Consider the following 21,540-nt stretch of genomic DNA (forward strand, 5'->3'; position numbering starts at 1 on the left):
CCTCACTATCCACAACTCCACCAATCTTCGTATCATCTGCAAATTTACTGACCCACCCTTCGACTCCCTCATCCAAGTCATTAATAAAAATTACGAACAGCAGAGGACCCAGAACTGATCCCTGCGGAACTCCACTTGTAACTGGGCTCCAGGCTGAATATTTACCATCTACCACCACTCTCTGACTTCGACCGGTTAGCCAGTTTTCTATCCAATTGGCCAAATTTCTCTCTATCCCATGCCTCCTGACTTTCCACATAAGCCTACCATGGGGAACCTTATCAAATGCCTTACTAAAATCCATGTATACTACATCCACTGCTCTACCCTCATCCACATACTTGGTCACCTCCTCAAAGAATTCAATCAGACTTGTAAAGCAAGACCTACCCTTCACAAATCCGTGCTGGCTGTCCCTAATCAAGCAGTGCCTTTCCAGATACTCATAAATCCTATCCCTCAGTACCCTTTCCATTACTTTACCTACCACCGAAGTAAGACTAACTGGCCTGTAATTCCCGGGGTTATCCCTATTCCCTTTTTTGAACAGGGGCACAACATTCACCACTCTCCAGTCCCCTGGTACCACTGCCGTTGACAGTGAAGATGAAAAGATCATTGCCAACGGTACTGCAATTTCCTCTCTTGCTTCCCACATAATCCTAGGATATATCCCGTCAGGCCCGGGGGACTTGTCTATCCTCAAGTTGTTCAAAATGTCCAACACATCTTCCTTCCTAACATGTATCTCTTCTAGCTTACCAGTCCGTTTCACACTCTCCTCTTCAACAATACGGTTCCTCTCATTCGTAAATACTGAAGAAAAGTACTCATTCAAGACCTCTCCTATCTCTTCCGACTCAATACACAGTCTTCCACTACTGTCCTTGATTGGACCTACCCTCGTTCTCGTCATTCTCATGTTTCTCACATACGCATAAAATGCCTTTGGGTTATCCTTGATCCTATCCGCCAGAGATTTTTCATGCCCTCTCTTGGCTCTCCTAATCCCTTTCTTCAGGTCCCTTCTGGCTATCCTGTATCCCTCCACTGCTCTGTCTGAACCCTGTTTCCTCAACCGTATGTAAGCCTCCTGCAGATGCATCTGCAGCCAGCAGATTGGTAAGGATGAGATCAAGTATGTTGTTCCCTCTTGTTTGTTCCTTCACCACCTGCTACCGATTCAGCCTAGCAGCTACGCCCTTTAGCTCAATCAATAATACTGTTGCCAAGCCACTCTTAGATATTGAAATCTTTCATCCAGAGTACATTTTGTGCTGTTGCCATCTCAGTGCAATCTCGAATTATTGTTCAACATGGAGAAGTACTGATTCATGAGCCAAGGGAGAATGGTACATGGTAATCAGCAGGAGGTTTCCTTGCCCCTATTTAGCATGAAGCCATGAGAATTCATGGAGTCCGGAGTTAACGTTGCGAACTCCCAGGGCAACTCCTTTCTCACTGTATACTCCTGTGCAGTCACCTCTGCTGGATCTGTCCTGCCGGTGAACCAGAACATCTTGAGGGCCAGTGATACTGTTGTCTGAGACTTTGTAAGGTATGATTTGGGGACTATGTCAGGCTGTTCCTTGACTAGTTCATGAGACAGCTGTCTCAATTTTGGCACATCCCCAAAAGTTAGTAAGGAGAACTTTACAGGATCAACAGGGCTGTTTCTGCCAAAGTCTTTTCCAGTGCCTAAGTCGATGCTCGGTCATCCGTCCAGTTTCATTTTTTTTAGACTTTTGTAGCGATTGTTATAACTGAATGGCTTGCTTCAGAGGGCAATTGAGAGTTAATCACTTTGCTGTGATCTGGAGTCATGTGTCGGCCACACCAGATAAAGATGGCAGATTTCATTCCCTTAAGGACACTGGTAAACCAGATGGGTTTTCCGACAATCAACAATGGTTTTCATTGTCATCAGTCGATTCTTACTTTTATTTTTATTGAATTCAAGTTGCACCATCTGCTGTCACGGGATTTTAACTCTGGTCCCAAGAACATTTGCTGAGTTTCTGAATTAATAGTTTAACAGTAATACATTTGGCTGCCATCTCCCCAATATCTGATCCCTAGCTGATTCTTCACAGTGCTATTGTAGAAACTCATCTTGTGCCCACAGTAGACATTTATCATCCATTTCATTAGTGCTGGTTAGGTTTGTCCAGTCAATATGTAAATTGAAGTTGCCCATTATCTTTGTATTACCCAATTTCATGGATCTTAAAGATTCTGCTTTATTCCGCACCCAATATTACAACTAATATTTAGTAGCCTATAAACAACTACCACAAATATTTGCTATCCCTGGCTGTTTCTTAAAAACTGATTCCAGATATTTTCTAATGAATCTGTTCAGAGATGTTATTATACTTTTCTTGAGCAAGTGGTACTTGAATCCAGGCCTCATGGTTTAGAGGTAGGGACACTACCACAGCACCACACAAGCCCCCTTTCAAACTGATTCTACGCCTTAAACCTTTAACCTAAGATCACTTCTCACTAATAAGCTGATCTTGTCACTTATAAAGAACACTTCCCCACCTCCCCTTTTTGCCACTCTTCCTTTACTTATGAATATTTTTGGATATCCAGTTCCCAATTTTGGTTGCACTGTAACTATTTTCATGTAATGGCAATCAAATCATTTTTTTATTGTGGTTTGTGCCTCCACATTATTGAGTTTGTTGTAAATAATGCACTCATTCAGATAAGGTGTCTTTAATCCTAAACTATATACAGTCTGGGATATATATAATTTGGCAATATCGCCTCACTTTTTAAATTCAAACTCTGTTGTGTCCAGTAGAGGAACAGGATAAGGTTTACCTCTCCAGTGTGGATTATAATACCTCTGAATATGGTAGCAATGATCCATTATGGTTTGAGCAGCAATATTGCATCCCTTAGATAAGAGATTAAATCGCAGTCTCTAACAATAACATTTATGTAGCACATTTCGAAAGGTGGAGAGTTTCAGATGGCGTATCCCAGAGCTTAGGGACCAGTGCCAAATAAATGCCAAGCAACAGTGGAGCAATGAAGACCAGGGATGTGCAAGAAGTCTGACTTGGATTGTTTGAACAGTTTGCATTCTAATCCTATTTGATGCTTGCCTTTGCTTCATCTGTTTTATAATTTCACTTATTACCCTTTGGCAATCTATTAATTTAACAATTAATTTAACCAGTTGTTGACTTATTTAAGTTGCAGCTTAAACGCAGAGATCTTCAGCAATGTTAACAGAAATAAAAGATTTTCATTTATGAAACAATTTACCACATTTCTCAAAATTTCTATTTTATATACTGTGAATTATGTTGGCTGAAATGAAGCAAATTTGTATAAGCAGCAGCTTTTGGTAATAATTGAAAGAATATTATTCTAGGGAAAATATGTTGATTATCTTTGAATAGTGCTGTCAGTTTTTTAAATCTATGGATTAATATGATTAATCAATACAGCTCTGCTGCTGAAACCATTATCCATGCTTTTGTTACCTCTTGCTTCAATTTAAATGCTCTATTGGCTAGCCTTCCCTATAAGCCTATTCAAGACTATTCAAAGTCTTGCTGTGTGTATTTGCACCAAGGCCCAATCTAATGTCATACTTATGTTCAATGACCTTCGTTGGCTCCTAGAACCTGCAGTTCCTCAGTTATACACTTCTCATCCTTGTTCTCCATGGTGTCATCCAACAGTATCTCCAGCCAAACATTGCTTTGTGATCTCTGTACTTGCCTAGTCTGGCCTCTCCCGCTTCCCTGGTTTTCATTGTTCCTCTGTTGCGAGGCATATCTTTGCTGGCTGGCCCCAAAGCTTTGGGATGCTCTAAAGCTCTCCATCTCTCTAACTGTGCTGCATAAATGTTATTGGTGCGTACTGCTCGTGTTAATAGACTGTGATTTAACATGAGCAGTACCCACCAATAACATGTAGCACAGCTTGTAGCTGTTCAAAACAATAATGAATCATTGTTGTTATATTCAGAGGTATTATAATCCACATTGAAGAGGTGAACTAGTTCTGTTCCTTATCCCATTCCTGCATTGGACATAGCAAAGTTTGACTTTAAAAAGTGAGGTGATATTTCCAAATTGTATTTGGCTATCTAGTAGAAAAGAGTCAGCTAGGTTCCTTAACTAAGAAGAACTAGTTTATTGCAAACAAAAGTTCTTACTCCAGCAATAATGTAAAAAAATCAACTTCAAAGGATTTAAACTGCAAATATATACAGTTAACTTTCTTGAAAAAATATTCTGACGTGCACACAACCTCCAAGTCTGGTGGAAAAACATTTTTTTAAAATTGTTGTGTGATCTCAAAGGGACTTTGGGCAAGTAACAGTTAAATTCATGAAAAAAGAATTATTCACAGGTGATTGAAATGTTAGTTGTAGTCAAAATACTTTTGTACACAAGCTGTTGACATTGGGGAGTCTTCCTGAATAAGTAATGGCTATCTGAATGTACTTTTCTGGAGGCAGTGGTGTAGAGCTCAAAATCCCCTTTAGGAACCCTTCATTTGTAGTGATGAGGCATTAGAATGGGGTTTCAGCTCTCACATTTTGAGAAGGGTTTCAGAAAAAGAGAACATAATCTGTTGGCCCCGTGTTCAAATGCAATGGCTGTGTTGCACCTGTCTTTAAGATTGTAGATTCCAGACAAGCAACTGGAGTTCTTTGCAAATGCTTCCTTGCTCCCAGCATTTCCTCTGCTGTGCAAAATAACCTCAGAGTCCAAGATATATGTTTTGTTAGTGATTTTTGAGAAGATTTGTAGCTCAGGTTGATGTTATGGGTGTAAGTTAGCTTGCTGAGCTGGAAGGTTTGTTTTCAGATGTTTTGTCACCATGACTAGGTAACATCATCAGTGAGAGCCTCCAGTGAAGTGCTGGTGGTATGTCCCGCCACTCTATTTATAGGCCTTGGTTTCTTAAGGTGAGTGATTTTCTTTTTCCCAAGGTAACATAGATGGGATCTAAATCAATTTTATTTATTAATGGAGTTCCAGTTGGAATACCAGGCCTTTAGGACTTCTCATGCATGTCATTGTTTCTCTTGTCCTAAGATGTGTGTCTTTTAGTGGCTAGTTGGTGTTCATGACCCACTATCACTAGTTTCCATACATACAGAAAAAGGACACCACTTTAACTGGGACAACACAACTCCATCAATAACCACATCGATTTAGGCCCCATTTACCTTGCCTTGAAAAAAAGAACCAGAAATGTCACCACCCACCCTAAGAAACAAAACCCTATAACTGGAGAGGCGGGACATACCACCAACACTTCACTGGAGAATCTCTCTAATGATGTTACCTAGTCATGATGACGAAACATCTGAAAACAAACCTTTCAGCTCAGCGAGCTAACGTACATCCATATATATGTATTGTCAATGATATTTTTAAATTAATATTTCAGATAACAAAACTTCATAATAGATGATACAGCAGCAGTTTTGCAAAAGTACTTATATGTAATTAAGCAGAAAAAAACTTTAACGTTGAAAATTATACAGCCTGTAGGACTTAAGATTTTCAGATATTTTTAATGTGTTTAAAGTCACAAAATACTCCCATAATGCAATCTCCATTGCCATAAACTGCAGTCTAATTTATATCAGAAAAGCTGGTAATGCATTGTGAGCCAAGGGATTGAATAGGAACCCATATTAGTAATATTTAATTTGGGTGTCCTAGCTGTAATTTTGTCATCTAGAGTTCATAAAGCAGTCAACAGCTTTGTTATTTGACGTGGGAGATAAACAGTAGAAGAGATTTGTTCTAATTAACAGATGATCAGTAGCTAGTGATAGTAAAGCAACATATGGTAATATTTTGAACTACATTTAAACTACACTTCCTCAGTACAGGAGAAATGGATGAAACAGCTCTTTGTTAATAGTATGAATGATTTCAGATCCACATCAGCAACTTTAATAGAGTGTTCAAAGTTTGTGAGAAGATTTGTAGCTCGGGTGCTCGTTGCTGTGGTTCTGTTCGCCGAGCTGGAAGTTTTTATTGCAAACATTTCGTCTCCTGTCTAGGTGACATCCTCAGTGCTTGGGAGCCTCCTGTGAAGCGCTTCTGTGGTGTTTCCTCCGGCATTTATAGTGACCTGTCCCTGCCGCTTCCAGTTGTCAGTTTCAGCTGTCCGCTGTAGTGGCCGGTATATTGGGTCCAGGTCTATGTGTTTGTTGATGGAGTTTGCAAAACAAAGAATAGCCAGGGAATTCCTAGAAGCTTGGCACTCATCCACAAACTCCATCAACAAACACATAGATCTGGACCCAATATACCGGCCACTACAGCGGACAGCTGAAACTGACAACTGGAAGCGGCAGGGACAGGCCACTATAAATGCCGGAGGAAACACCACAGAAGCGCTTCACAGGAGGCTCCCCAGCACTGAGGATGTCACCTAGACAGGGGACGAAACGTTTGCAACAAAAACTTTAATAGAGTGTATTTGTGGGATTTTGTCAAAATCAAAAGCCTTGATGGCATTTAAATAATTCCCAGCTATCCAGTGCACCATTTGAAATTTCCTCCTTTTGAAATCTCCTAAAAGTCAAATAAATATTTTCCAGAATCAAGTTAAGTTATTAACCATACATGGAACTGAAGATATTAAATGACTGCCTTATGGAGTCAAAGGCTTTCGCAAAGGCTTGTGCAATGTTGATGTTGAACATCTCATACTCCTTATTATGCTGGCTTTTTTGCCTATCAATTCACCATGCATTTCTGCGTACAAAAGCATCAGCCTTTTTCTGTGGGCAGTCCATCAAAATCTTCATCAGAGCCCTCAGCAGCATCTCTTTTTTATGACCTTTATCCTTTATGAGCTGGCAACTATTATATCGTTTAATTATGTATAGTTTCAAATGCTGTTAGCCATTAGTAAGCTTGGATCCCCTCTTGATGTGTGCAGGCCCTGAATAGTGTGTTTAGTCCTGGTTGTCATCTGCGATCATGGCAATTGACTTTGTGCTGCCTGCTAATCATACATCCTCATACCCATTTTCAGCAACAGTTAGTTTTCTCCCCTAACTCTCAATATTATGTAGACGCAAATTTTCTCATGCTGTGAAACTATATCAGTGCCATTGTTAATACAAAGAATGTAGAATTTTTGCCCTTCTTTATTACTAGTGCGGTTTACATTCTAAAAGCTAGTCATAGATTAAGACCAGTTTAAAATACATTCCCACTTGCAAGCGGTTGAGTTGATATGCTTCTTAAAATTCATTTTCTGCTCTTCCTCAACAGTTTTTCTCTCATGATTATTTGAAGATGCTTGTGAATAAACAAGAAATTACCACCAATCAGTGGTGATTAGGAGTGGCTGCATACTGCTTGTCCTTCAGCCTACTACCATATCAGTCCAGTGGAATTCAGGCCATTTGCAAAACCTGACAATGCCCACATTGCATAGACTATTGACAAAGCCTTGGAGCTTCTGATTCAGGTCCTTACCATACATCATACTTATCCACTAATCCTTTGGAAAAATGATACTTGTTCTGAAGTGGGAAGTCCCATATTTAATGATGAGTACTGGAGAACCAGAATGCACCACTGGACCACCAATTCGAACATTTTGTTAAGTGACCAAACCAGAACTGTGTAATTGTATTTTCATAAATTGACATGAAGATGATTTAATATATGTGAACATAATAGATTCTAGAGAAAAATATTTTGACTAGGATGTTAATTTTGTGGAAATGTCTTAATGATTACTGTTTTATTAATTTTAAGGCAGACCGTATCTATGAGAGACAAAGAGGGAAAACAAGACTATAGGTAATTAAGATTAGTTATAGAAAATGCCTGTAATGAATATTGAACTTGTCAAACATTTTGTCTTTGTTTTGAACATGTGGTAGTTTAAAGAAAGATGTTCCTTTGTTATGCTCAGGAGGTTCAATCTCTGCTCAATTCCAAATGGCTTCATATTTGTTTGCAGAGTATAATTTAACAAGGCCATTCATAGTCTGTTGCAATGAGTTATTGCATATTTTATCATTCAAATGTATTTTAGAATATTTTTCATTTTACTTTTAGGTCATATGTAACATTTTACATATACTTGAAAAGGAAATTGCTAATATTTGTAAATAGTGTGGCCTATTTTTGAAAATGCCTTTGCTATATTCTAACTTGTCTCTGAATCCATTGTTTTATGGTAAATAACTCTGCAGTTTCAAGCCATGATAAGCTTGAAGTTACAGATTTCATTGACATCTTTCTTTCAATTGGCAGGAGGAACTGTCAGGAATGCACACTGTTTCAGAGCTATTCTGATTGTAATATTGAAAAAGATACTGCAAAAATTGAGCTGCTAGCACAATAAACCTTTGGCAATGTTCGTCATTGAGATAGAGAAATTTTACAATCACAAAAAATTAGAGCAGAAAAGAAACTAAAAGAACTGGACATGTTTCAGTGTTCGTTCTTGAAATACTGTTGATACATGATGATTACATGAAATACTGAGGGGTATAGGATTTGCAGTCAAACATTGAGCCAATGTTGATTTTAACTAAAATTTTCTTGCTTCCCAGCAAGCCATGTTTATGTACATTTAATTTGTAAAATTGAAAAAAAGCATTATTTGATTTGCAATTGGAAGTGTTAAACTTGGCACATGCTCATCATCCAGTATTTTGATTAGATGCTGTAACATTTGTAAATAAAAATTGCGTATTCTTAATGTGTGGAGCTGTGCAAGATTAGCAGTAAGAGTGGCATATGCTGATAAATAGATCTTTAATAATTAATTTTGGGAATTGAGAAATACATTTGTGAAAATAACTGATTTTATAAGCTTTCTATTAAATATTTATTTTATTCAAGATCAAACAACTTAAAAATGAATCGGAGCATTAAGTTTGCTAACATCTTTAAAATGTTTAAGATTCATGCCAGAACCAAATTTGCCTCCACTCGCTATATATGACAATGAAACCCTGTCTTCTAATGTGAATCCTCAACAAGTGGTGAATATTGACCATATTCGTGAGCTGCTACCTGAGCTACCTGATGCTAAAAGAAAAAGACTGGTGGAAAAGTATGGTATTCTTGCTGAACACAGCTTCACATTAGTGGTAAGTACTTGGATTTAATGTTAAGATTCACAACATATGATTTATGTTCATAAATGTTTGTTTCTTATAAACCGGAGCTCTGGTATGCAAAGAGAGCCGAGTACCCTTGTGTGAAATGCAAAGGACTTGTATGCAAGTCCAACAAGTATTTAGAAAAGGTAATAGAATGTAATCATTTGATACTAGAGGAATTGAATGCCAAAGTATGCAAATTATGTTCAGTTACACGGGGCATTGGTGAGACAACATCTGACTTACTGTGTGTAGTACTGGTGTCACCTTACTTAGGGAAAATGTAAATGTGTTGGAAGCAGTTCAGAAATGGTTTAAGAGATTAATACCTGAATAGGCAGGTTATCTCACAAGGACAGGCTGGACAGGCTAGGTTTGATTCTGCTGCAATTTGAAAGGGTAAGGGGCAACTTAATTAAACTTGTTTGAATTTGGGGGATCTTGACAAGTTAGGTATGGAAAAGGGTGTCTCCTCTTATGGGAAAATCTAGAATAGTTTAAAAATCAGGCATCACCTATTTAGCAAAGAGACAAGGAAAGTTGTTTTCTGTGAAGTCGCAAGTCTTTAGTGCTGTCTTCCTGAAAAGACTGAAGCAGAGGTGAACAGGTGGACGCCTGGTAAGCAAGTGGATGAAATGTTATCAGTCGGCGGGAATGTGGATTTGTGGTTGCAATCAGATCAGCCATAATATTATCAAATGGCAGAACAAGTTCAAGGCCTGAAAGGCCCATCTTATTTTTTTGTTGATATGTTTGCATGAATAATTCTGAATTTGGTTTCAGTTATTGTGTTCATTTTTACACAAACTGATGCACCAACTGGCAGTCACTCTAACAAATCCATCCATGTTTTTAAAATTTCAAAGCTGCTCCCACCTCAGAATTCCACTGATATGTTGATCCCTGCCAATGGCAAGGTGGTTTGCAAGACTTGGTTTACTTTTGGAACATAACTTAATTGAAATTCTGGTTGCAATAAATCATCAGAAAATGCTTTTCAAAATAATTTTCACAGGTTTTATTGTTAAGGACACGTAAACGTTTTCCAGGTGCAGATTTAGTATAAAAGCATGGCAGACTTCATTTGCAAGTGTTGTGTTTTATGCATAAGTTCTTTGTATCTTTATGTACTGACAAATTGGAAAAGGTGTGTTGGCAAGACATTTTTTTCTATCAGTTTAATTGCATATTCACTTAATAAATAGTTTAAATGCATTTGATTTGCATGCATGCAAATACATTCGCTCTTTTCTTCAACAACTTCAGGTTAGTTATAGTACCCTACAAATAGTCTATTTTTAAACAGCAACACTTTAAAGTAACACTAACTTGCATTTGTATAGGGATTTTAATGTAACAGAATATCCCAGGTATTATGACAGGTGAGATGTAGGTCTTAAGGATCATCTTCACAGATAATGATGAGTGGAGAAGATTGAGGAGGAAATTGCAGAAGTTCAGGTCTTCAGTGGTGAATCAAAGATGCTCAAAAGGACAGAATTTGAGGAACTCAGATCTTGGAAGACTTTATGACTGGAAAACATTGCAGAAATAGGGAGTGAACCGTTGTAGAAATTTGAAAATCAGGATGAGCATTTTGAAGTCAAGGCATTGCCAGCAAAAGAAGACAGCGTAGTTCATTGAATGTAATGATATTGGTCGTACAGGATGATAAAAGTTAGGAAGCGGACCACAGAAACTTGGTTGCAGAATGAGAGGTGACCTTATTGAAAATACAAAATTCTTCAGGAACTGAACAGGGTGGATATTGTAAAGATTGAATTCCTTTTGTAGGAGAATCTAGGACCAAAGAACATAATGTCAGAATAAGAGCTAGCAATTTAAGATCAAGATAACCTTCTCTAAGGCTATGAATCTGTAGAATTTGTTTTACTGCAGAGGGCTGTTGAGACTGGGCTATTAAGTATATTCAAAGTTAAAAATCACACAACACCAGATTATAGTCCAGCAAGTTTATTTGGAAGTACAAACTTGGAGTGCTGCTCCTTCTTCAGGTAGCTAGTGGGGCAGGATCATAGGACACAGAATTTGTAGTAAAAGATCAAAGTGTCATACAACTGATGCAATGTGTTGAACAAACCTAGATTGTCGTTAAATCTTTAATCAATTAATGAATCAAAACGTGCAACCTATTCTAAGTGATTAAAGACTGTTGGACTATAAGCTGGTGTTGTGTGATTTTAACTTTGTTCACCCCAGTCCAACACTGGCACCTCCATATCTAATATATTCAAGACTGAGATACCCGAATCTTCAATCAAGAAGGCACTCATAGATTATGGGGAAAAGGCAGGAAAATGGAGTTGTTGATTATCTGATCAACCATGATACTGTTGAATAGCAGAGCAGACTCGATGGGCTGAATATCCTACTTCTGTTCTTGCTTCTTATGATCTCAGTTACAAAGTTTGCAAGCTGGCTAGGAGAGTTTAAAAGACCATAGAAGTCATAGTCATTTAAGGCACAAAAAAGCCATTTGGTTTGCTGAATTTATGTTGCCTCCCTGCAAATCAAACCAGCCAGTCCCACTTAATTTCTATTGTCCTGTCCAGTTTAATTTTCCTTTTAACAACCTATCCAGTTTCCTTTTGAAATCTTTAATTGTTTCTGCTTTCATATCCTTGGGGACAGTGTGTTCCAGGTCATTACCATTTGCTGCATTAAAAAATGCTCTTCACAATTCCCTGCATCCCTTGCTCAAAATCTTAAATCTCAATCCCCCAGTCCTTGTACCATCAACTATTGGGAAGAGTTTGTTTCATTTTTTATGATCACTCCCTAGAAAAGCATCCCAATTCTTTCTGATTCTGTATGGGGTACCCCCAAATGGTAATGCTCCCAGGTGAGAAGGAGTGAACTGACTCCTTTGTTTGATCACAACAAAGTTAGTTTTAAAAAGGATCCCTTACCTCGTGGATATCATTTTATGTTTCAATAATAACCAATTTAACCACACTGTCTTTAATTAAAGAAAGAGTTCATTTATTGACTTCAAAAATACAAGATAATATAACTGACACAGGAGAGGTCAGTCCAAAAGGTACAAGTCAATTAAAGAGAACGTACAAGTTCATCTGTGGCTTTTTTGTAGTAGATAGATTGTGAAACATTGAGGCTATTAATTTGGGTTATTCTGGCAGTACTAATGTTAGTAGTTGAGTAGTTGTCTGAATAGCCTTGCAGTTAGCTGAAAGGAATTAGTCCAATTTCCTTTTTCATAGCTTGATTTGTTTTGAGATTAAAGAGCAAGAGAGACTTTATTTGTTGTTACTTGCAAATGCAGGAGTGTCTAATGGAAGTTCTTAGGTGTATCCCTTCGCAGCTTACTTTTTAATACAGTGTAATTCAAACCCCAAGCACATCAGCACATTTTAAACTCACTTTCTTGCATTTTCCAAGAAGCTTCATGCCTTTTCCCAGAGGTGTCTTTCTTACATCTCATTTGTCCGGAGTTTGGACACAGTCCACAGAAAATATGTTTCTGCTAAGAAGAGTCACAGTTCAGATTTTGAATGGCATTTCTCACTTAGAATTCCAGATAGCAACAATTCAATGACCCTTTTCAAGTGAAACATTCCATGGTTGTTCTTGGGGGTGGGGGGCTGAGTGAACCTTTCCAGTCCGAAATTTGGAAACATTTTAGAAAAATCAATTTTCTATTCAACCTGTTCAGGGATATTATGAAGCAGTTGGGACTCGAATCTCGTATCGGTCACTTAAAAGACACATGGGGGAAATGATGGACCAGCTTTGTAACAAAAAGAAAATGTAAATATTTTGCTGGAATATCATATCTTTGGAGATCCAAGATGGCGGCGACTCAGCAAGTCTGAGTCTATAGTGCTCCTCCAAAGACCTAGGCAAAGTGGACCACCCTCCTCCACCACACTCACCAAATCAGTTAAAAATAGTTTTTACTTAATGTAATTAGTGGTTTAATACTAAATTTAAACAGTTCAATCTCCTGTAAAAATGACATGGGGGAATGGAGCCTGCAGTTCTCAGCAGGCAGGAGCCCCTCCCACACCCTCCCCAGCTGCAGCAGAGTCGTCCGCTGCCGCCCCGGGGGACTTACCTACGGTGGCAAGCCTCGCGGAAATAATCTCCAAACTCGATGTGAAGATCGATGCTTTCATAGAAGAGTCCCGAAGTCGATGCAATTCATTCTTGGCCACACTACAAAAGCACGGCCGAGACATCGAAGAAATTGAATGCCGAGTCGGAGGAGTGGAGCTAAAGGCCGCAACCTCTGAGGTCATTGCAGAATCGGCTGTGGATTGGGTCCGGACTCTCGAGAATCAAGGTCGTCGAAAAAATATTCGTTTGCTGGGCCTTCCCGAACAGGAAGGAGAAGGCCAGCTTACAGGGTTCCTTGAACAGTGGCTTCCGCAATTATTGAATCTGGAGGCTGGATCAGGCCAGGTAAGGGTGGAATGGGCCTACCGGATTGCAGTACGCGGGCCTGGCTCGAACCAGCGCCCCCGCCCAGTCCTATTCTGGCTGCAGAGCTATAAGGTGAGGCAGATGCTCTTGGAAGCCTCCAGAAATCTTGGGAAAGATCCCCAAGCCATGACTTATAAAGGATCCAAGATTATGTTATTTCAGGACTTTTCTCCAACTTTGGTCCGAAAGAGGAAGGTGTTTGATGAAGCAAAGAAGCGTTTAAGGGATTTAAACATTCAATACTCCTTGCGCTACCCAGCTATACTACGCTTTAGCCATGAAGGGTCTGTGTATAACTTCGGATCACCGGAGAAGGCCAAGGAACGTTTGGACTCTCTTAGACAAACTATAAGAGTTAATTGATGTTGTTTTGCCCTACCCCCACCCCGGTTTACCCCCTTTTTTTCTCCTTTCACTACCTTACTGTTTAATATTATCTCCGGGGGGTGGGAAGAAGGGTTTATTTATTCATCCTTTACTTAGCGATTTTCTTTCCCCCTTTTATATATATATATAGGCTGGGTGTCTAGTTAATGTAGATGGGGGAAGGTGGCTACCTTATTTTATCTTTGTCCTTGGGAGCGGGGTTGTTTCCCCTGTTATTTTGTATTAATATTTTTAATTATTATTTGCTGAGACTGTAATTTTATAGTCATATATGACATTAACATTATCAATTATATCCAGGTGTTGGTATGGGGGGGGGATAGGGTACTCACTGTTAGTTCTAGTTCAGTAGTATACTTGAATTTTCTTTATCCTATCGTGGGGTGCCTGGGTCAAGGGTGGGGCACTGGTTGGGAGAGGTTATGATGGGTTTTTTTGGAAAGGAAGTGATGCCCCCTGGGAATAAGGGGGAAGATCTCAGTTTAAATATGTCTTATACTTTTTTTTACTATTTAGAAATAGTTTTTTTTATTATATTGATCTGAATGTACTAAAGAGCTTTTATTTTTGTGAATTTTATATGCTCTATGCTCGGGATGTTTTGGAAAAAAACAGGTTTTGTTGTGATCTGATGTTAACACATTCCGAGCATGTATATCACTGCTCAATTTGTGTGTTATCCATTGGGTTTTTTTTCTCTTGAATAATGTAAAATTTTAATGATGTACTCTGCTTAGTTGTAAGTTAGATGAGTAGTTAGTTGAGTTTTGTCTTTTTTTTCCTCTTGGTATTTCTTTTTTCTTGTTTGATATATTTTGGTTATCATTTATTTAAGATTTAACTGTATATCAATGTTTATACTTGGGGTTTTTTTAGTTTTCTTTTGTAAACTTGTAAAAAAAAGTTAAATTTTCAATAAAAATATCTATTTTAAAAAAATCATATCTTTGCCAAGTTACACTTATATATTTCCATTATAGACAAGGAGCATGATGGGGAGATCCTTTGAAGCTACTGCATTTCAGTACAGTAGCGTTATAATTTAAACATGTTGAATTGATGTGCTGTTTTCTACAGAATAATGTACTGTCCTTTTGTTGCATAAGTTGGAGCTTCTGTATTTTAGTTGCAATATTATCAAATATATTGAAATTTTTGAAAGTGAATGTATTTTATTTTTCAACTGTAATTGAAACTTACTGTTTTTGATTTCTGATGGATTTTTTTTTTAAACGAGCAGAAACAAAAAGTTTCCAACTGGCTAAGTTACAGAACCTAGTTGTACAAGCAAATTACATAGTCTAGTGTGTTGGCTAATTTTAGCTAGAGAGGCAAGGAAGCCTACAACTGGCCAAGTTAGCTTAAGGACAAAAGGGTAACTAGGGAGAGAATAGGGCCCCTCGAAGATCAGCAAGGCGGCCTTTGTGTGGAGCCACAAAAAATGGGGGAGATACTAAATGAGTATTTTGTATCAGTATTTACTGTGGAAAAGGATATGGAAGATATAGACTGTAGGGAAATAGATGGTGACATCTTGCAAAATGTCCACATTACAAAGGAGGAAGTGCTGGATGTCTTGAAACGGTTAAAGGTGGATAAATCCCCAGGACCTGATCAGGTGTACCCGAGAACTCTGATTGCTGGGCCTCTTGCTGAGATATTTATATCATCGATAGTCACAGATGAGGTGCCGGAAAACTGGAGGTTGGCAAACGTGGTGCCACTGTTTAAGGAGGGCGGTAAAGACAAGGCAAGGAACTATAGACCAGTGAGCCTGACCTCAGTGGTGGGCAAGTTGTTGGAGGGAATCCTGAGGGACAGGATATACATGTATTTGGAAAGGCAAGTACTGATTCGGGATAGTCAACATGGCTTTGTGCTGGGGAAATCGTATCTCACAAACTTGATTGAGTTTTTTTGAAGAAGTACCAAAGAAGATTGATGGGGGCAAAGCAGTAGATGTGATCTATATGGACTTCAGTAAGGCGTTCGACAAGGTTCCCCATGGGAGACTGATTAGCAAGGTTAGATCTCATGGAATACAGGGAGAACTAGCCATTTGGATATAGAACTGGCTCAAAGGTAGAAGACAGAGGGTTGTGGTGGAGGGTTGTTTTTCAGACTGGAGGCCTGTGACCAGTGGAGTGCCACAAGGTTCAGTGCTGGGTCCTCTACTTATTGTCATTTACATAAATGATTTGGATGTGAGCATAAGACGTACAGTTAGTAAGTTTGCAGATGACACCAAAATTGGAAGTGTAGTGGACAGTGAAGAGGGTTACCTCAGATTACAACAGGATCTTGACCAAATGGGCCAATGGGCTGAGAAGTGGCAGATGGAGTTTAATTCAGATAAATGCGAGGTGCTGCATTTTGGGAAAGCAAATCTTAGCAGGACTTGTACACTTAATGGTAAGGCCCTAGGGAGTGTTGCTGAACAAAGAGACCTTGAATTGCAGGTTCATAGCTCCTTGAAAGTGGAGTCGCAGGTAGATAGGATAGTGAAGAAGGCGTTTGGTATGCTTTCCTTTATTGGTCAGAGTATTGAGTACAGGAGTTGGGAAGTCATGTTGCAGCTGTACAGGACATTGGTTAGGCCACCGTTGGAGGCAGTTCTGGTCTCCTTCCTATCGGAAAGATGTTGTGAAACTTGAAAGGGTTCAGAAAAGATTTACAAGAATGTTGCCAGGGTTGGAGGATCTGAGCTGGCTGGGGCAGTTTTCCCTGGAGCTTCGGAGGCTGAGGGGTGACCTTATAGAGGTTTACAAAATTATGAGGGGCATGGATAGGGTAAATAGACAAAGTCTTTTCCCTGGGGTAGGGGAGGCCAGAACTAGAGGGCATAGGTTTAGAGTGAGAGGAGAAAGATATAAAAGAGACCTAAGGGGCAACTTTTTCACACAGAGCGTGGTACATGTATGGATTGAGCTGCCAGAGGATGTGGTGGACGCTGGTACAATTGCAATATTGAAGAGGCATTTGGATGGATATATGAATAGGAAGGGTTTGGAGGAATATGTGCCAGGTGCTGGCAGGTGGGACTAGATTGGGTTGGGATATCTGGTCGGCATGGACAGGTTGGACCCAAGGGTCTGTTTCCATGCTGTACATCTCTATACCTCTATTAGTAGTAATATAGCAAACTGCCGTTACCTCCCTCACCAGGTTTTTTTTCCATACATTTTACTCATAGCCTTTGATATTGGAAAGGTTGTTTGGGGTGGGGGCTAATATTAAGCAATATAGAATGTGGGGAAATAGATGGTAACATCTTGAAAAATGTCCACATTACAGAGGAGGAAGTATGATGTATCACAAACTTGATTGAGTTTTTTGAAGAAGCAACAAAGAGGATGAGGGCAGAGCAGTAGACGTAATCTATATGGACTTCAGTAAGACATTCGGCAACGTTTCCCATGGGATGCTGTTTAGCCAAGTTCGATCTCATGGAATACAGGGAGAATTAGCCATTTGGATACAGAACTGGCTCGAAGGTAGAAGACAGAGGGTGGTGGTGGAGGGTTGTTTTTCAAACTGGAGGCCTGCGACCAGTGGAATGTCACAAGGAGCGGTGCTGGCTCCATTACTACTTGTCATTTATATTAATTATTTGGATGTGAGCATAAGAGGTATAGTTAATAAGTTTGTAGATGACATCAAAATTAGAGATGTAGTGGACAGCAAAGAAGGTTACCTCAGATTACAACGGGATCTTGGTCAGATGGGCTAATGGACTGAGGAGTGACAGGTGGACATTAATTTCGATAAATGCAGGGTACAGCATTTTTGGGAAAGCAAGTCTTAGCAGGACTTATACACTTAATGGTAAGGTCCTGGGGTGTGTTGCTGAACAAAGAGACCTTGGAGTGCAGGTTCATAGCTCATTGAAATTAGAGTTGCAGGTAGATAGGATAGTGAAGATGGCGTTTGGTATGCTTTCCTTTATGGGTCAGAGTATTGAGTACAGGAATTGGGCGGTCATCTTATGGCTGTACAGGACATTGGTTAGGCCACTGTTGGAATATTGCATGCAATTCTGGTCTCCTTCCTATTGGAAAGAGGTTGTGAAATTGAAAGGGTTCAGAAAAGATTTACAAGGATGTTGCCAGGGTTGAAGGATTTGAGCTATAGAGAGAGGTTGAATAGGCTGGGGCTGTTTTCCCTGGAGTGTCAGAGGCTGAGGGGTGACCTTCTAGAGGTTTATGGAATCATGAGGGGCATGGGTAGGGTAAATAGACCAGGTCTTTTCCCTGGGGTGGGGGAGTCCAGAACTAGAGGGCATAGGTTTAGGGTGAGAGGGGCAAGATATAAAAGAGACCTAAGGGGCAACTTTTTCATGCAGAGGATGGTACGTGTATGGAATGAGCTGCCAGAGGAAGTGATGGAGGTTGGTACAGCTACAGCATTTAAAAGGCATCTGGATGGAGATATGAATAAGAAAGGTTTGGAGGAATATGGGCCAAGTGCTGGCAATTGGGACTAGATTAGGTTGGGATACCTGGTCGACATGGACGAGTTGGACCAAAGGATCTGTTTCTGTGCTGTATATCTTTGTGACTCTAAAAAATTAAAATGGAAGAATATTTTATGACGCTTTCCTGTGTTTCTTTATTTCTTTGTTTCGCAGAATGAAGATGGGCTTGTACAATTTTTTGAAACTGTTCTAGAACAGACTGCAGCTAATCCAAAGAAAGTGATTGGTTGGATCCTTAACGATTTCCTAGCACTCTTGAAGCAGAATAATCTCAGTGTAAACCAAAGGTGAGAACATGTATCTAATTTCCTATAAACAATGCATACCCTTTTATAGTACATATCATGTTACTCCATTACAAAGGTGGGTTGAACAATATGCCATTGTAACTAATACTGAACTTATTAAAATCTACCACTTACTACTTACGAAACAGTAGGACAATAATAGTGACTTGAAGTATCTATATCAATAGGGATACAAAAGTGTGGAGGGCAGATAAAATTCTTGACCTGCATTCAAGAGAACTTCATTAACCAGCATGTAACACGCCCAACAAGGAGGAGCCAATGTTAGATTTAGTGATAAGGAGTGAAGCTGGACAGGTGAATGAAATAGCAGAGGATCACCATTTGGAGAGAGTGATCATTATATGATTTGAGTTATCTTGGAAAGCAATAGATATAAGTAAATGTTCAAAATTGAGGCAGGTTAGAGGTGGCAAACTTTACAAAGTAGATCTGGCAAAAATAGACTGGTTACAGTGACTTGAAGGAAAGTCATGACATGGAGGTGCTGGTGTCAGACTGGAGTGGGCAGAATCAGAAGTCTCACACCACCAGGTTATAGTCCAACAGGTTTACTTGAAATCACAAGCTTTCAGAGCACTGTTGCTTCATGAAGTGAAGTGAATTGTAAAGAGAAATGGACATTGACTACAGAAAAGAAAACAAGGTACTACAGATGTTGGAAATTGGAAATAAATACAGAAGATGGAGAAATTCAGCAAATCTTGCCACAACTGTGGAGATAAAAGCAAAGTTTATGTTTTGAGTTCAGTACGATCTTCGGGACTGAAGTTGGTGAGAAAATGGTAGTTTTTATAATGTTGACAAAGTAGGAAGAGGAACAAGTGGAGCAGATGGTGAGTGTGCTGAGAACAAAATACGCAGTGCTAATGGCAGGAGTGAACAAGATTGATAATTAAGTGACGAATGAAAGTCAATCAGGAGAAGTGAGGCTTTGCATTTGAGGAGAACAAATAAAACAAGGTAATACTCAATACTGGAGGGGATATTGAGAGACCAACCTTGAGGTTGGTAGACAAATAGATAAGATGGTAAAGAATGCTTGTCGGATGCTTTCATTGAGCAAGGGATGTAATACTGGAACAATTATAAGATACTGGTTAGGCCACAGCTGCTTATTTGTATTACAGTTACAGAAAGGGCAAAATTGCCCAACAGAATGTACAAAGGAAATGTGCAAGAATGCTACAGGCTTGAAATCCCAGCTTTGTGGAAAGATTGGATAGGCCAGGGTTGGTTTCCTTAGAACAGTGTGGACTGAGCAGCGACTTAATCAATGTGTACAAAATAATGAGAGGCTGGAAAATAATGAGGGGCTGGTACAGTGGGCAGGAGGATCTGTTTATCCCAGCAAAAGGCTAATTACCAGTGGGCTCAGCTTCAAGGTAATTGATAGAGAGACATGAGGGAAAAACTTTTTCCATATTGAGGGTGATGGGTATCTGGAATTTGCCACCCAGTTTGGTGGTTGAGGCAGAAGCCCTCACATTTATAAGGAGCCTGTATCTGCACCTAAAGAACTGTAACTTGCAGAGTGACAGACCAGGTGGGATTAGTGGGATAAGTGGGATTAGAACGGGCAACTAGATTATTCAGCCAGTGTGGATGTGATGGGTTGAATGATCTCTTTCTATGCTGTAACTTTTCTATGGTTCTTTAATTTAGATATTTATACTTTGTTTGGGCTGGAAACGTTCTCTATATCCTCCAGTCCATTGAATTCCACAACAGTGGTTAAAATGTGTGATTGTTTATTGGTTGCAGTGCATGTAAGTAACTGGTTCTGATCAATTCCCAAAACAATGTAACTGAATCATGTTGTGTTAAGAATAGATAAATGTGAAAGAAGATATATTGAGACCTTTTGTAATAAGGAAAGAATACAGACGACATTAAATAGGGGGAATGACAAAAATGGAGAGGGTCGAATGTAAATCAAAGTAGGGGAACAAAGTGGTTCTGCAAAGATTTTTGAAAGCAAATTTGACAGAATGAAAGCAGTATACTGGAGATGTCAGAAATCTAAAATAAGAAGAAAATGCTGGAAAAACTCAGTTCTGGCAGCATTTGTGGAGAGAAAAAAAACAGCTAATGTTTCAAGACCAATATGACTTCTTCAGAACATGCAGGGATAAACTGGATGGAGAGAGCAGGAATAGAGTAGTTCAGTGAGTGACTATCAGTGGTGGAAAAGAAGGTTTTCAGCCATAAAGGAGCAGAGGGTATATAAAATGACAGCGTTGAAGGAAATTATTAAAGTGGACTGATGATATGGGGGATTTAGTAAATCTCAAAATTGCCAAGGTGGGAGATAAAGGAAAAAACATTGAAGCTTGGTAGATGTAAGGGATCTAGTTAAGATACCAGAGCAAGGTTTGCTACTTAATTCTGCTTTCATTCGACAAAAATCAGTGCAGACATTAGACAGTAAATCAATGCAGATAATATAAAATAACTGTTTAACTAGTGGTATGTCAGTATGTTTGCTAACAATTGTATATTTTGTTAGCCTGTTGCAGCATAATTCAGAATTTGGGGAAAAAATAAAATAATGCATTAAAATTAGTAAATGTCATATTTATCTGTTATGAAAATCTTTAGAAAATCTATACTTCTGGAAATTAATTGGTAGTGTAAAAATGTGTCTCCTTACCTTTACAGTTGTTTCCATTTATAGTATGATACTAGTTTCCTTCAAGATATGGAGGCAAATGATGGACTAAGTTAAATGATTTCAGAGCTAAATAATGTTTTGACATAGTTCTGGGCATAGA

At 39.1% G+C, this 21,540-nt stretch overlaps 1 protein-coding gene across 4 annotated transcripts in view; it reads left to right on the plus strand.

The window, feature by feature from the left end:
• gatb (glutamyl-tRNA(Gln) amidotransferase, subunit B) overlaps positions 1-21,540 on the plus strand; it is a 75,487-nt gene that overhangs the window by 31,600 nt on the left and 22,347 nt on the right. For all 4 annotated transcript variants that reach the window (XM_043699738.2, XM_043699751.2, XM_043699762.2 and 1 more), the window contains 3 exons: positions 7,773-7,817; positions 8,932-9,121; positions 18,612-18,745. In XM_043699738.2, coding sequence (XP_043555673.2) covers positions 7,773-7,817; positions 8,932-9,121; positions 18,612-18,745 — 369 coding nt within the window. The remainder of the gene's footprint in view (positions 1-7,772; positions 7,818-8,931; positions 9,122-18,611; positions 18,746-21,540) is intronic.

Source organism: Chiloscyllium plagiosum, unplaced genomic scaffold (assembly GCF_037043375.1).
Source record: "Chiloscyllium plagiosum isolate Xiang-an unplaced genomic scaffold, Cpla_swu_hap1 HiC_scaffold_1, whole genome shotgun sequence".
NCBI lineage: Eukaryota > Metazoa > Chordata > Chondrichthyes > Orectolobiformes > Hemiscylliidae > Chiloscyllium > Chiloscyllium plagiosum.